The sequence below is a fragment of the Staurois parvus genome, unplaced genomic scaffold, assembly GCF_062004578.1.
Source record: "Staurois parvus isolate SC_StPar_1 unplaced genomic scaffold, SC_StPar_1.0 ptg000416l, whole genome shotgun sequence".
Lineage (NCBI taxonomy): Eukaryota > Metazoa > Chordata > Amphibia > Anura > Ranidae > Staurois > Staurois parvus.
In genome coordinates, this window is record NW_028318212.1 from 81497 (window position 1) to 95637 (window position 14141).

The following is a 14141-nucleotide window of genomic DNA, read 5'->3' on the forward strand; positions in this document are numbered from 1 at the left end:
ACATTGTCTGTGACATACTGAAGCAGAGCATGATCCACTCTCTTCGGAGACTGGGCCACAGGGCAGTTTTCCAACATAACGACCCAAACACACCTCCAAGACGACCACTGCCTTGCTAAAGAAGCTGAGGGTAAAGGTGATGGACTGGCCAAGCATGTCTCCAGACCTAAAGCCTACTGAGCATCTGTGGGTCATCCTCAAATGGAGGGTGGAGGAGCACAAGGTCTCTAACATCCACCAGCTCCATGATGTCGTCTCATTTCTTTACCTCTCTGCTCCACCCCAAAACTTGTACATCTCCCCCTCATTGCTATTCATCTCCCTACTACTGCTCTCATCTACTCCTGCTGACCCAAACATCAGGACTGGAAGGCATGTGCACTCGTGTCTCCCATGTTACTTTCTTCACCCTTCTTCTTCTCTTAACCTCTGGGGATATCTCCGCTCCTGAGGGGCTACTGCCCCTGTCGGTACCCTCGTCAGCCGCTCCCGAGGTCCTGCCATCGCCCAGGAGGAGTACTGGGCACCCTGTCCCCTGCGGCCTACCGCTGCCTCTAAGCCTCGCTACTACCCGCCGTCCGCACCAGTGAGAAGGGGAGCTACCACCACCGCCTCCCCTACCTACAGCTGCCACAGTGAGAGGAGAAGCGGCAACCACCGGCACCAAGAGGGCAAACCACCACTACCAGATCTGCTTCCCTGCTCCCCACTGTGTATCACATAGCTGTGCCCCTGCCTCCGCAAAGCCCCGAGCCCCGTCCAATCCGGCGGAGGCGAGCCTGCCGCGCTGCCTCCTGCACCCACTGACGCCCGGCCCCTTAGCACCCTCAGTCTCTGGCCCGCAGCATCCACATGCACTGGCCCACAGCACCCACTGACGCCGGGCCCTACTGCGCCTACCAACACCTAGCACACTCCACCTCCAGATGCTGGGCCTTCAGCACCTCCACTCATACCAACCCCTGGCTCAACTTGACCTAAAGACTTGAACCCTTGTTGAAAGCCACCACAACGAGAGACTCCTCTGCACCCCAGACTTTCACCACTCAAGCGCCCCTGGAAACCGTCCATCCACACCTGATCCCCTCCCCCTTCTCTCCTAAACTCCAGCCACCAGAAGACATATCAACAAGATACGCCTCTTCCGGCTGGACTATCGACAACCAAGCCTCCCAGCACTCCTATCCACCCTCCCGGGCACCTCCCAAAATACCTCTTCCACTCCTCCTTCTCATTTTCCTCTCCTCCGTTCCCAAAATCCATTCACTATATCCCTCTGCTCCTCCCAAACAATTGTATATTGTGTCCCCACTGCTTCCTTCACCCCTCTACGGCACCCACCACCTCCTCCTAATACTCCACTCTCTCACTGACCCGAATGCTGTTTAGCAGTTTAAAGTGGTTGTAGAGGCTCAAGATTTTTTTTCCATCATACATTCTGTGCGTGAAGGTAAAAACCTTCTGTGTGCAGCAGCCCCCACAATACTTACCTGAGGGCATCATGATCCAGCGACATGCAGGAGAGCCTCAGCAATCCATGGACTCCTTCTCCCTATTGGCTGAGACAGCAGGTGGAGTCATTGGCTCCCACTGCTGTCATTCAGAGCCAGTGAGGAGAGGAGGTGAGGCGCCACGTGTGTGTGTGTGTGTGTGTGTGTGTGTAGACATGCGGAGCAGCAGCTCAGGAGCAATCCCGCTCGGGTACCCCATAGTAAGTTGGAGAGGACCCAAGAAGAAGATGGACGCTGCTCTGTGCAAAACCACTGCACAGAGCAGGTAGGTATGACATGTTTATTTTAAAAAAACTGCTTTTTAATATCGCTTTAGGAACTTGGGCTGTATAGGGCCCCAAGATTTCTCATGGTGGCCTTGATTTCTGAGTAATTCCATGTCAGTCTACTGCCTATCTGTGTCATGTAATAATTCACTGCATTAGGTAAAAAAAAATAAAATTAACTGCTTGATTTAATAATTTACTGTACTTGATGGTACTGTGAAATGTATATGACTATGTTTTTTCCTCTACTTTTTGTATAGTCTCTTCTCATGAGCTCACAGATGCTGAGAAAGCGATCATTGCTTTCTTTTGTGAAACTCCGCGGTCAAGTTTATGGATGAAGGTCTTTTTCTACTGCCTCTCCACTGGCAAACACTTTTTGGAGCAAATACTGGTCAGTTTATATTTGTAACATAATTGCTATCTTATATTTTATTTGTTGCACAAAATCAGATAATTGTTAGTAGTAGAATTCCAAGCAAACAGTGCTATAACATCTTTTCGCAAAGCCATTCCCTGTAAAGATCATGAGGTCTGGGTAACTCCAAAATGGATTCAGGAATACCAGAATATCCTTATTTTATCAAAATTCATCAGGTTAGTAAATTCTGCTTACAGGAGCAGCATGGCATTGATTCCTCCTCCACCCCCCAAGGAGAATACACCAGGGCTCATTATCAGTACACTGATGGAACATGGTAAAACCTCTTAGCCTTCTCAACTGACATCAAGACAGAGCCTGGCAAAACAAATAACCTTTTAATTCAAATCAACATAAACACAATTAACTGCCTCCCGCCCGCCATATAGTCCAATGACTGACGAAAGGCCGTTCTCTCGTTCTGGGAGGACGTCCTATGACATCCTCCCATTCTCACCGCGCATGCGCGGCTCCGGGTGCACGCAGATCGGCGGTGCGCAGTGTCCTTCGGACACAGCGGATCACCGATCCACGGAAAGAGCCGAAGATGTTGGCTTGGTCATGTGATCAGCTGTGTCCAATCACAGCTGATCGTATGTAAACAGGGAAATGCCAGCTATCGCCATTTCTCTCCTCACGAGCTGTCATGCTGACAGCTCGTGAGGAGAGGAGAGCCGGTAATCTTTGGAGGGGACATGTACACTGATCATCAAGGCACTGATGATCAGTGTGCCCTGATGATCAGTGTAGCCCCAGCAGTGTCACCTGTCAGTGTCCATCAGTGCTCATCATGCCACCTACCTGTGCACATCAATGCTACATATCAGTGCCCATCTGAGCTGCCTTTTCAGTGTCACCCATCAGTGCCGCCTATCAGTGTCAGTCAGTGCCATATATGAATGCTTCCTTTCAGTGCCCAACAGTGATGCCTGTCAATGCCCATCAGTGCCACCTACCAGTGCCTCCTATCAGTGTCCATCAGTGCAGCTTATCAGTGCCCATCACTACAGCCTCATTAGCGCACATCAGTGAAGGAAAAAAATCACTTATTTACAAAATTTTATAACAAAAACGAAGAAATGTGTTTGTTTTTTTTGTTTTGTTTTTTTTATTTATTTATTTATTATAAATTTCAGTGGTTTTTGGTTTAAGAAAAAATAAAAAACCCAGAGGTGATTAAATACGACCAAAATAAAGCTCTATCTGTTACAAAAAAAAATAAAGATTTCATATGGGTACAGTGTTGCATGACCGCGCAATTGTCATTCAAACTGTGACAGTGCTGGAAATTGGCATGGGCAGGAAGGGGGTAGAAGTGCCCTGTAGGCTAGTGGTTAAAGCGATAATAAAAGTGTGTAAAGCGAGCGCTCAGATGTTTAATAAAACTGATAGTGCAATTGCTGCTGTATGTTTAATATATATTATTTCTAACATAGGATATCCTAAAACCCAGTCAGAATAAATATAAAGTGCAGCGCTAAAAAATTACCAATATTTAAATCGATAAATATAATTACTAAACAATCAAGTGTACACGGTGCTCATGTATTGCACCCAAAATAAATATGAATAAACAGTCTTAATATGCGTGATAAAATGTGCAGGCTTGACTCAGGAAGGTCAGCGATCTCAAGTGGTGAATTCCAACTTCATAGATAGTATTTATTCCTTGTGATGTGTCTCCGTGCATCTATTTATAAAATGCGCACTCACCAGAAGCACATAGATTATGTGCATTAAACCATCAAATATCCGTGAGGTCCCCTTTAAGTAGATCAGCCAGCTAGCCAGGAGTAAGGATCCTACCTACATCCGGACACCAGTCTATTGTGCAGCTTTGCTTCCTCTGGGGGTCTCCAAGAGCAATTGGCTCAAAGCCAAGCCATATATGAAAAATTTGTATAGTGTAGTACTTTAATAAATAAGATTTATTGTTGATCAGTAATCATAAAAAAAAAAACGTATCACACTCACACACACACGTTCAAAAAAGTGAATGAAGCTCAAAATCCTTCTAATAGCTTTTATTTCCATACACAAAAATGCATTGGGGACACTGCACATTCTATTCCAAATCAAAACATGAAGAAAAATATATCAAATTTGTGGTGTTCCTCTCAAAAAATTTAAGAAAAGTGAATATTAGACTGTTCAAAAAAAATAGCAGTGTTTGTATTCTTCTTTACAAACTCAAACATTCACTATATAAACTGAACAATGTTTGAAGATTTTGCTTTCCTTTGAATCACGTAATTAATATTTAGTTGTATAACCACTGTTTCTGAGAACTGCTGTACATCTGTGTTGCATGGAGTCAACCAACTTCTGGCACCTGGGAACAGGTATTCCAGCCCAGGATGATTGGACTACATTCCACAGTTCTTCTCTATTTCTTGGTTTTGCCTCAGAAACTGCACTTTTGATGTCACCCCACAAGTTTTCTATTGGATTAAGATCCGGGGATTGGGCTGGCCACTCCATAACGTCAATCTTGTTGGTCTGAAACAAGATGTTGCACATTTACTGGTGTGTTTGGGGTCGTTGTTTTGTTGGAACACCCATTTCAAGGGCATTTCCTCTTCAGCATAAGGCAGCATGACCTCTTCAAGTATTATGATGTATTCAAACTGATCCATGATCCCTGGTATGCGATAAATAGGCCCAACACCGTAGTATGAGAAACATCCCCATAGCATGATGCTTGTGCAACCATGCTTCTGTCTTCACAGTGTACTGTGGCTTGAATTCAGTGTTTGGGGGTTGTCTGACAAACTGTCTCCGGCCACTAGACCCAAAAAGAACAATCTTACTTTCATCAGTCCACAAAATGTTGCGCCATTTCTCTTTAGGCCAGTCAATGTGTTCTTTGGCAAATTGTAACCTCTTCAGCACATGTCTTTTTTTCAACAGTGGGACTTTGCGGGGGCTTCTTGCAGATAGCTTGGCTTCACATAGGCGTCTTCTAATTGTAACAGTACTCACAGGTAACTTTAGACCTTTGATCTTCTTGGAGCTGATTGTTGGCTGAATCCTTGCCATTTTGGCATTCTTCTATCCATTCGAATGGTAGTTTTTCGCTGTCTTCCACATCTTTCAGGTTTTGTTTGCCATTTTAAAGCATTTGCAATCATTTTAGCTGAGCAGCCTATCATTTTCTGCACTTCTTTATATGTTTTCCCTTCTCCAATCAATGTTTTAATCAAGTTACACTGTTCTTCTGAACAATGTCTGGAACAACCCATTTTCCTCAGAATTTCAGCGAGAAATGCACTGTAACCAGCATATACAACATTTGCTGCCTTCCTTGCTTAAATAACGGCAATAATTGCTACCTGTTTTTCAAAGAATGAATGACCTCACTAATAGAACTCCACACTGCTATTATTTTGAACATGCCCCTTTCAATTAGTGATTCAATTACACAGAATCAGCAGCATGCATGTCATGACTGTTGGGTCTGTTGGATTTCTATTACTCTACTACACCTGCTACAGTTGCAAGAAAAAGTATGTGAACCCCTTGGGATTACGTGGAGTTTTGCATGAATTGGGCATAAAATGTGCTCTGAACGTCATCTAAGTCACAACAATAGAAGAACACAGTCTGTTGAACATAATACTACACTAGTCTGGTGTGAATCACTCTCTTAAGGTCATGCCACAGCATTTCAATCGGGTTGAGGTCAAGACTCTGACTGGGCCACTCCAGAAGGCGTATTCTGTGCTGTTGCAGCCATTGTTTTGTTGAATTACTTGTATGCTTTGGGTCATTGTCCTGTTGCATCACCCATCCTCTGCGGAGCTTCAGTTGGCGGACAGATGGTCCTACGTTTTCCTGCAAAATGTCTTGATAAACTCTGGAATTCATTTTCCCATCAATGACAACAATCTGTCCAGGCCCTGAGGCAGCAAAGCAGCCCCAAACCATGATGCTCCCTCCGCCATGTTTTACAGTGGGGATGAGGTTTTGATGTTGGTGTGCTGTGCCTTTTCTTCTCCACACATAGTGTTGTGTGTTCTTCCCAGACAACTCAATCTTGGTTTCATCTGTCCACAGTATATTTTGCCAGTAGTGCTGTGGAACATCCAGGTGCTCTTTTGCAAACTTCAAACGTGCTGCAATATTCTTTTTGGACAGCAATGGCTTCCTCGTGGTGTCCTTCCATGTATTCTATTCTTGTTTAATGTTTTCCTTATTGTAGATGTGTCAACAAAAATGTTAGCATGTGCCAGAGATTTCTGTAGGTCTTTAGCTGACACTCTGGGATTCTTCTTTACCTCATGCAGCATTCTGCGCTGTGCTCTTGCAGTCATTTTTACAGGACGACCACGCCTAGGGAGAGTAGCAACAGTGCTAAACTTTCTCCATTTGTAGACAGTCTGTCTTACCGTGGACACATGAACATCAAGGCTTTTGGAGATACTTTTGTAACCCTTTCCAGCTTCATGCAAGTCAACAATTCTTGATCGTAGGTCTTCTGAGAGCTCTTTTCTGCGAGGCATGGTTCATATCAGACAGTGCTTCTTGAAACCAGTAAAACCAAAACAGGTGTGTGTTTTTTCAGGGCAGGACAGCTGTCAGCAACACATCCAATATCATCACACTGATTGGAGTCAAGGTTGGCTCACTCCTGGCTCCAATTAGCTCTGGGAGAAGTCATTAAGCTAGGGCCTCACATACTTTTTCCTCCCTGCACTGTGAATGTTTACATGTTATGTGCAATGAAACCATGGCAACATCTAATGTTTGTGTAGTATTATGTTCAGCAGACTGTGTTCTTCTATTGTTGTGACTTAGATGACGTTCAGAGCACATTGTATGCCCAATTCATGCAAAACTCCACGTAATTCCAAGGGGTTAACATACTTTTTCTGTAGTAAATTATTTGCCATGTAGAAATATAATTTCTTCCAAAAACAGTGATTGATCAGGTTAGTGATATCTGACTGCTATTTATTTTGAACACAACTGTATATAGAAGGCAATATTAAAATATATAAATCCAGTGCACAGATAAAAATCGTAAGCTCACTTGTATAATAAAGCTTACCTGTAGGTACAAGGAACGTCTCATAAATGTGCAAAGTTTAGATGATATTCGCGATTTTTGCAGCCAGTGATGTGCCCAGCACACTTGCCGTCCCTTCAGAGCACTGTGCCGCGGCCCTGGCTTCCATGCTCATGCGCGTGAGTGATGTCATCACAGCTGGGCCATTTAACCGGCTGGAGCACACGAACCCAGAAAGAAGACCAGTGAAGATGGAAGCCCTGCCAGCGGTGACGTCGTGCTCTTGGAGGACTTTGTTTTAAGGTCCCTCATAATGTGCTAGTATATGTTGCATACTAGCACATGATATCACCTTGCAGGGAGAATGTGTTTTTGTTTTTTTCTTGGGGCAAAGTTTAATACCACTTCAACATAGGGCCTAAGCAATTAACCACTAGGGGACAGCCCGCAGTACATGTATTGCTACAAGGCGGCCCCTGTGCGCAGGATCACGTATATAAACGTGATCCTGCATTCCAGGGTAGGGGGCGTGCACCTGCCCTACCCGCGGCACCGATAGCAGCCGTGGGTGTCAATCACCGGGTCCCGGCCGATGATTACCCGCCGGAGCTCGGCGATTGCTAGCAAACACAGACAGGGAGGAAGGCTGCATTGTTTTCAGTGGTGCTCTTCCTCCCTGTCAGCTTCAGCCCACTGTTCCGGGATTGCTGATCACAGCCTTCCGGAACAGTGTGTAACACAGAGGTACACACCCCCGCCCCCTAGTAAAACACTCCCCTCACACAGTTAACCCTTTTGATTGTCTCCAAAAGTTAATCCCTTCCTCCCCAATGCCATTAGTACAGTGTCAGAGGTTTTTTTTTTTTTTTTTTTGCACTGATCACTGTATTGGTGTCACTGGGGATGTCAGTCACCCCCCAGTGTCAGAATGTCCACAGCAGTCCCGCCATAAGTCGCTGATCGCCACTATTATTAGCATAAAATAAATAAAAATCCAGTATCTATACTGCCATTTTTAAACACTATAACTTTCATGTAAACCAATTAATTTACACGCAAAAAATAAAAAACACACAGGCGATGAAATACCACAAAAAGAGAGCCCAATTAATGGGGAAAAAAGGATGTAAATTTAATTTAGGTGCAGTGTTGCATGACCGGGCAATTGTCAAAGTAACGCAGCACCGTAACACAAACCGCTTATGTAACCGCTACCTTACTACCCTATAGTAGAAATACTGCTACAGGGCAGCACAGGTGCGGAAAATCACATTTGCGCTCCCGTGGTTTTCATGCCCCTCCCAAATAGCGTCAGATTGCCCATCAGTACACCAGTAATCACATTTAACCCCCTGATTGCCATACACAACCTCCGTTGCTAGTATAGTGTCTGAACGGATCAATATCTTTGATCCGTTCAGCACTATACCAACGCTCACATTAGTATAGCATCCCAAAAAATGCAGAGTTATCGGGATCAGCCCCGGCACCTGCCAGCACCTACATTTAGCCCCTACGCTTACCCCCCCTTCTCCCCCAGCAAGTGCAGTGTCAGTAGCTCACTGTCACTTGATACATTGCACACAAAACCGCAGTGTAGGCAGAATCAGGCCTCATCTCTGTTTAGCACTTGCCGGTAAATGTTGATGACTCTCATATGCAGCAGAGTGCCAGTACTAGTGCCGCGCTACGTTTTGGCGAACTGGCGAGCAACAGCGACCTAATACATCCTGGTCTTTGACATACCTCTTAGATTGAAATCTCCCAGGATCAGGCCCTCCTAACCCTCTTCTATTGAACTGTATTGTTGCTGTATTGTCTCCCGTTATATTGTAAAGCACTGAGCAAACTGTTGGCGCTATATAAGTCCTGTATAATAATAATACCAGTACTGCAGTATGACTTGGCGATGTGGCGAGTCCCATAAGTGCAGTACAAGCTGGAGCGGTGGCAAACACAAGTATTGTCCCGCAACCACCAAGAATTCACACACAGGCCCGTAGAGCCCTAAGTATCCTTCCAGATGTGCTTGCAAATCCAGATTGGCAGCCCACAAATTCTGCAGCACCCGCACTTCCCCCCCCCATTCACTGCCCAACCCGGAATTCAGGTGGAAATAGCAAATTTAACTCCTCCCCATGATTTGTTTGGAGCTGTTTTTCACGGAAGATCTGTATGCATTGATTGTGGATTTTTTTTGGGCCTAACCCTCAACATGGGTATTACTAAAAAAAAATTAATTGCGGTTGTATTGATTTATCATATGTCCATGTTCTCTGCTGCCATGACCAGGCATAGATATAAGAGTATAATTTTTTTTTATGCATTTCAACAACAATACACTCTGTTGTCCTCGGGGTGACCCTGAATTTGATCCGCTCCACAAAATTCAGCCCCTCGTAAATCACCGTTACCAAAAATTTGCAGAAGTCTATACTCCCCAGCAAAAAATCTGTGTTGATGAGTCCCTCCTTAGATTTTCTGGCCGCCCTGCATTCAAACAATTTCTCCCCTGCAAGCGTGCGAGATATGGGGTCAAGATGTAGAAGACCTGTGAGAGGACAACAGGATATACTTATAAGTTTTGGATTTACGAGGGAAAAGATAGTCACGAGGAGCCCCCCGGATGCCCAGACAACATGGGGAGCAGTGGCAAGATAGTTTGGGACTTGGTGTCATCCTTTTTCAGTATGGGGTACCACTTATACGTGGACAATTTTTATTCAAGCGTGCCACTATTTAGACGTGCACAATCTTGGAACTGGCGCATGTGGCACCGTGTGACCTAATGTGTGCCCACCATTAGAAGTGTGTGGATGCAGGGCGGTATATTTTAATGGTGGGCATACAACACATTCTTTTTTTTTGGCAGAGATTTCCTCTTTTTTTTTTTTTTTCATTCAGTCCACAGGCTGCATACAAAAAATAGAACATGGCATATATACCCAACAAGGACCAGCGACATACTGGTGCATCACTAGACTTTGGTTATACCAGGATGATGCCTACAGCTGCAGGCTTCATCCTGGTATTGTTTTTTTCAGCTGGCGATCGGCTTTCATGTAAAAGCAATCCTAGTGGCTGCAGGATTGCTTTTACATGCATCGGGAGACAATACCTCCCTCCCCCGCTGCCTTCCACGGCCTTCTCGGGCAGTCCCGAGCCTTTGGAAGAACCTGAGAATGCAGCCGGTGTTTCTGCCAGCTGACCATAGAGCTGATTGCAGATCAGAATGGTGCCAGTCATCTCTATAGCCTAAGAAATCAGAAGCTACGAACATTTCATCACTTCAGTTTCGCAGGATATAATCAGCGCCATTTGTAAATTGGGAAAGCATCTGATCACACTGATCTTGGTTTGATTAGATAATGTAATGTCTGATGGACCCCAGATTTCTTGAAAAAGAATATATGACCATGCCCATTGAAGTTATAGGGGATATTTGCATTCCCTGAGATAGCATTAAAAGTGATTAAAAAAAAAAAAAATTAAAGGGACAGTGTAAAAATAATTAAAAAAATCAAAATATCTTTAAAAAAAAAAAAAAAAGTACCCTCGCCCCCCCCCCCCCCGCGCACCTGCATTCATGAGCGTTGACCCTGTGCCAGTATGGAAAAAGTAATTCTAAAACTAGACCTCCTCTGTAAATCTAAAATGGTAAAGGCTTTTAAAATGTTGGATCCTATGGATATTAAAAACATATGCAGTTTGCCGCCATTGCACGAGGCATGCGTAGTTTTAAAGCATGTCATGTTTGGTATCTATTTACTTGGTATACCATCATCTTTTATATCTTACCAAATAATTGGCCAATATATTGTGTTTTTGTGCATTAAAAGTAAAAAAAGTGAATATTTAAAAAAAATTGTGCGAGTACTATGTGACATAAAAAATTGCAGCACCCACCATTTTATTCACTAGGGTGTTTGCTTTAAAAATATATACCGTATTTTCCGGCGTATAAGACGACTGGGCGTATAAGACAACCCCCTACTTTTCCTGTTAAAATATAGGGTTTGAGCTATACTCGCCGTATAAGACTACCCCTCTTCCAACGCACACCAAATAAAAATGAAAAAACATCAGATTTGATTTCAATATGGTATGCTATTTCAGTATGGTATTCCAATGATGGGGTGCTATTCCTCCCACTGACACCAATGATGAGGCACTGCTTTTCCCACTGACACCAATGATGGGGCACTATTCCTCCTACTGACACCAATGATGGGGCACTATTCCTCCCACTGACACCAATGATGGGGCACTATTCCTCCCACTGATACCAATGATGGGGCACTATTCCTCCCACTGATACCAATGATGGGGCACTATTCCTCCCACTGACACCAATGATGGGACACTATTCCTCCCACTGATACCAATGATGGGGTGCTATTCCTCCCACTGACACCAATGATGAGGCACTACTCCTCCCACTGACACCAATGATGGGGCACTATTCCTCCCACTGATACCAATGATGGGACACTATTCCTCCCACTGACACCAATGATGGTGCCCCATCATTAGTGTCAGTGTGTGAGGAATAGTGCCCCATCATTAGTCAGTGGGAGGAATAGTGTCCCATCATTGGTGTCAGTGGGAAGAATAGTGTCCCATCATTAGTGTCAGTGGGAGGAATAGTGTCCCATCATTGGTGTCAGTGGGAGGAATAGTGCTCCATCATTGGTGTCAGTGGGAGGAATAGTGCCCCATCATTGGTGTCAGTGGGAGGAATTGCGCCCCATCATTGGTGTCAGTGGCAAGAATTGCGCCCCATCATTGGTGTCAGTGGCAAGAATTGCGCCCCATCATTGGTGTCAGTGGGGAGGAGGAATAGTGCCCCATCATTGGTGTCAGTGGGGAGGAGGAATAGTGCCCCATCATTGGTGTCAGTGGGGAGGAGGAATAGTGCCCCATCGTTAGTGTCAGTGGGGGAGAGGAGCGGCTGCTCCTTCTTCCAGTTCTGACGCTCGATTTTCGCGGGGCCGCTCGGCTCCGCCTCCTCGCCGGTGATTGGTCGCCTGTGTGCCTTTCCAGTGCTGGCGCCCAATCATCGGTGAGGAGGCGGAGCCGAGTGGCCGCGTGACCATCGAGCGGCCGAACTGAAAGAAGGAGCAGCCACGCTTCCTGGACCAGATCGTCGTGGGACCGGAGCCAGGTAAGGTACAGCAGCCCCTCTGCCCACCCCTGTACTTAGTGTCCGTTGGAGGAGGAGGGGGGGGCGGCGCCGCGCCGCCCCTCGAAAAAGTGCCGCCCTGACACTGGCTCGCACCGGCGTATAAGACGACCCCCGACTTTTCAGAAGATTTTCAGGGGTTGAAAAGTCGTCTTATACGCCAGAAAATACGGTATATAATGTTTGGGGTTTAAATTAATTTCCTAGCAATAAATATTGATTTTTTTTGTTCATGTGAACAAAAAGTGTCAGAAAAGGCTTGGTCTTCAGGTGGTTAGAAGAGTGAATGATGTGTGGCATAATCTTCTAATGCTGGGCATAAAATGCCCCCACCCCACAAAATGACCCATTTTTGGAAAGTAGACACCCCAAACTATTTGTTGAGGCATGTTGAATCAATAGAAGAATTATTTTTATTTTTTTTATCACAAGTTTTTGGAAAATTACAATTGTGGTTTTTTTTTTTTACACAAAATTGTCACTTAAATGATTTATTGCTCACACATGCCATGGGTATATGTGGAATTACTCCCCAAAATACATTCTGCTATGTCTCCCGAGTATGGGAGTACCACATTTGAGAGCCGTTTTGGCAGTCTAGCCAAGTACAGGACCCCAAAATCCAATAAGCACCTTCAGGCTTTTAAAGGGCTTTATTTCCTCATTACACTTCCTGACTACCTATCACAGTTTCGGAGTCCCTGAAATGTCAGGATAGCACCAAACCCCCCAAATGACCACTTTTTGGAAAGTAGACACCCCAAGGAATTTGATAAGAAGCATGTTGAGTATTTTGCAGATCTTGTTTGTTGCCACAAGTTTTGGAAAATGAAGGAAAAAAACAACATATTTTTTTCTTTTTTTTTTTTTTTTTATATTTCAAAACCTTGTGAGAAAAAATAAGATCTGCAAAATACGGTATTTTTCGCTCCATAAGACGCACCTGACCATAATCCGCACCTAGGTTTTAGCAGGATAAAAACAAGAACCAGAGACTGCGGACCCAGTACAGGGGAGGACCAGAGACTGCGGACCCAGTACAGGGGAGGACCAGAGACTGCGGACCCAGTACAGGGGAGGACCAGAGACTGCGGACCCAGTACAGGGGAGGACCAGAGACTGCGGACCCAGTACAGGGGAGGACCAGAGACTGCGGACCCAGTACAGGGGAGGACCAGAGACTGCGGACCCAGAACAGGGGAGGAGCAGAGACTGCGGACCTTTGGGGAGGGGGAGCGGGTACCTGAATTTGACAGGTACCCGCTCCCACTTCCGTGGAGCTATCCTCTTTAATGCGGGCACCTGGCTGTGCTGGGTGTCCACTGCACGTGCGCGAGAAGTGCTGCTCTTTGTGAATGGCCCGGCGTCTTCTGGGACCTGTCATGTGTTCCAAAAGACGCCGGACCATTCACAAAGCACAACGCTTCTCGTGCATGTGCAGTGGACACCCGGCTGTCACAGCCGAGTGCCCACACTAAAGTTACCAGCGCGAGAAGACTGCACAGTGCTGGACCGAGGAACAGGTAAGGACCTGCTGCTGAGGAGAGCCTGCAGAAATACCGGACCGGCCGCTCCATATTTGCTCCATAAGACGCACTGACATTTTCCCCCCTTTTTTTTGGGGGGGGGGGGGGGGAGTGCGTCTTATGGAGCTAAAAATACGGTACTCACGATGCCTCTGTTTAAATTCCTTAGGGTGTCTACTTTCCAAAAAGGCGTCATTTGGGGGATTTGGTGCTATACTGGCATTTCA

At 45.4% G+C, this 14141-nt stretch overlaps 1 protein-coding gene across 1 annotated transcript in view; it reads left to right on the forward strand.

Moving 5' to 3' along the window:
- The window catches only part of LOC149454796 (zinc finger FYVE domain-containing protein 26-like), a gene marked incomplete at both ends in the record, with an annotated part of 198750 nt that overhangs the window by 53276 nt on the left and 131333 nt on the right, over positions 1–14141 (forward strand). The window contains one exon of the mRNA XM_089687070.1: positions 2038–2171. Within this exon, the coding sequence (XP_089543196.1) occupies positions 2038–2171 (134 nt within the window). The remainder of the gene's footprint in view (positions 1–2037; positions 2172–14141) is intronic.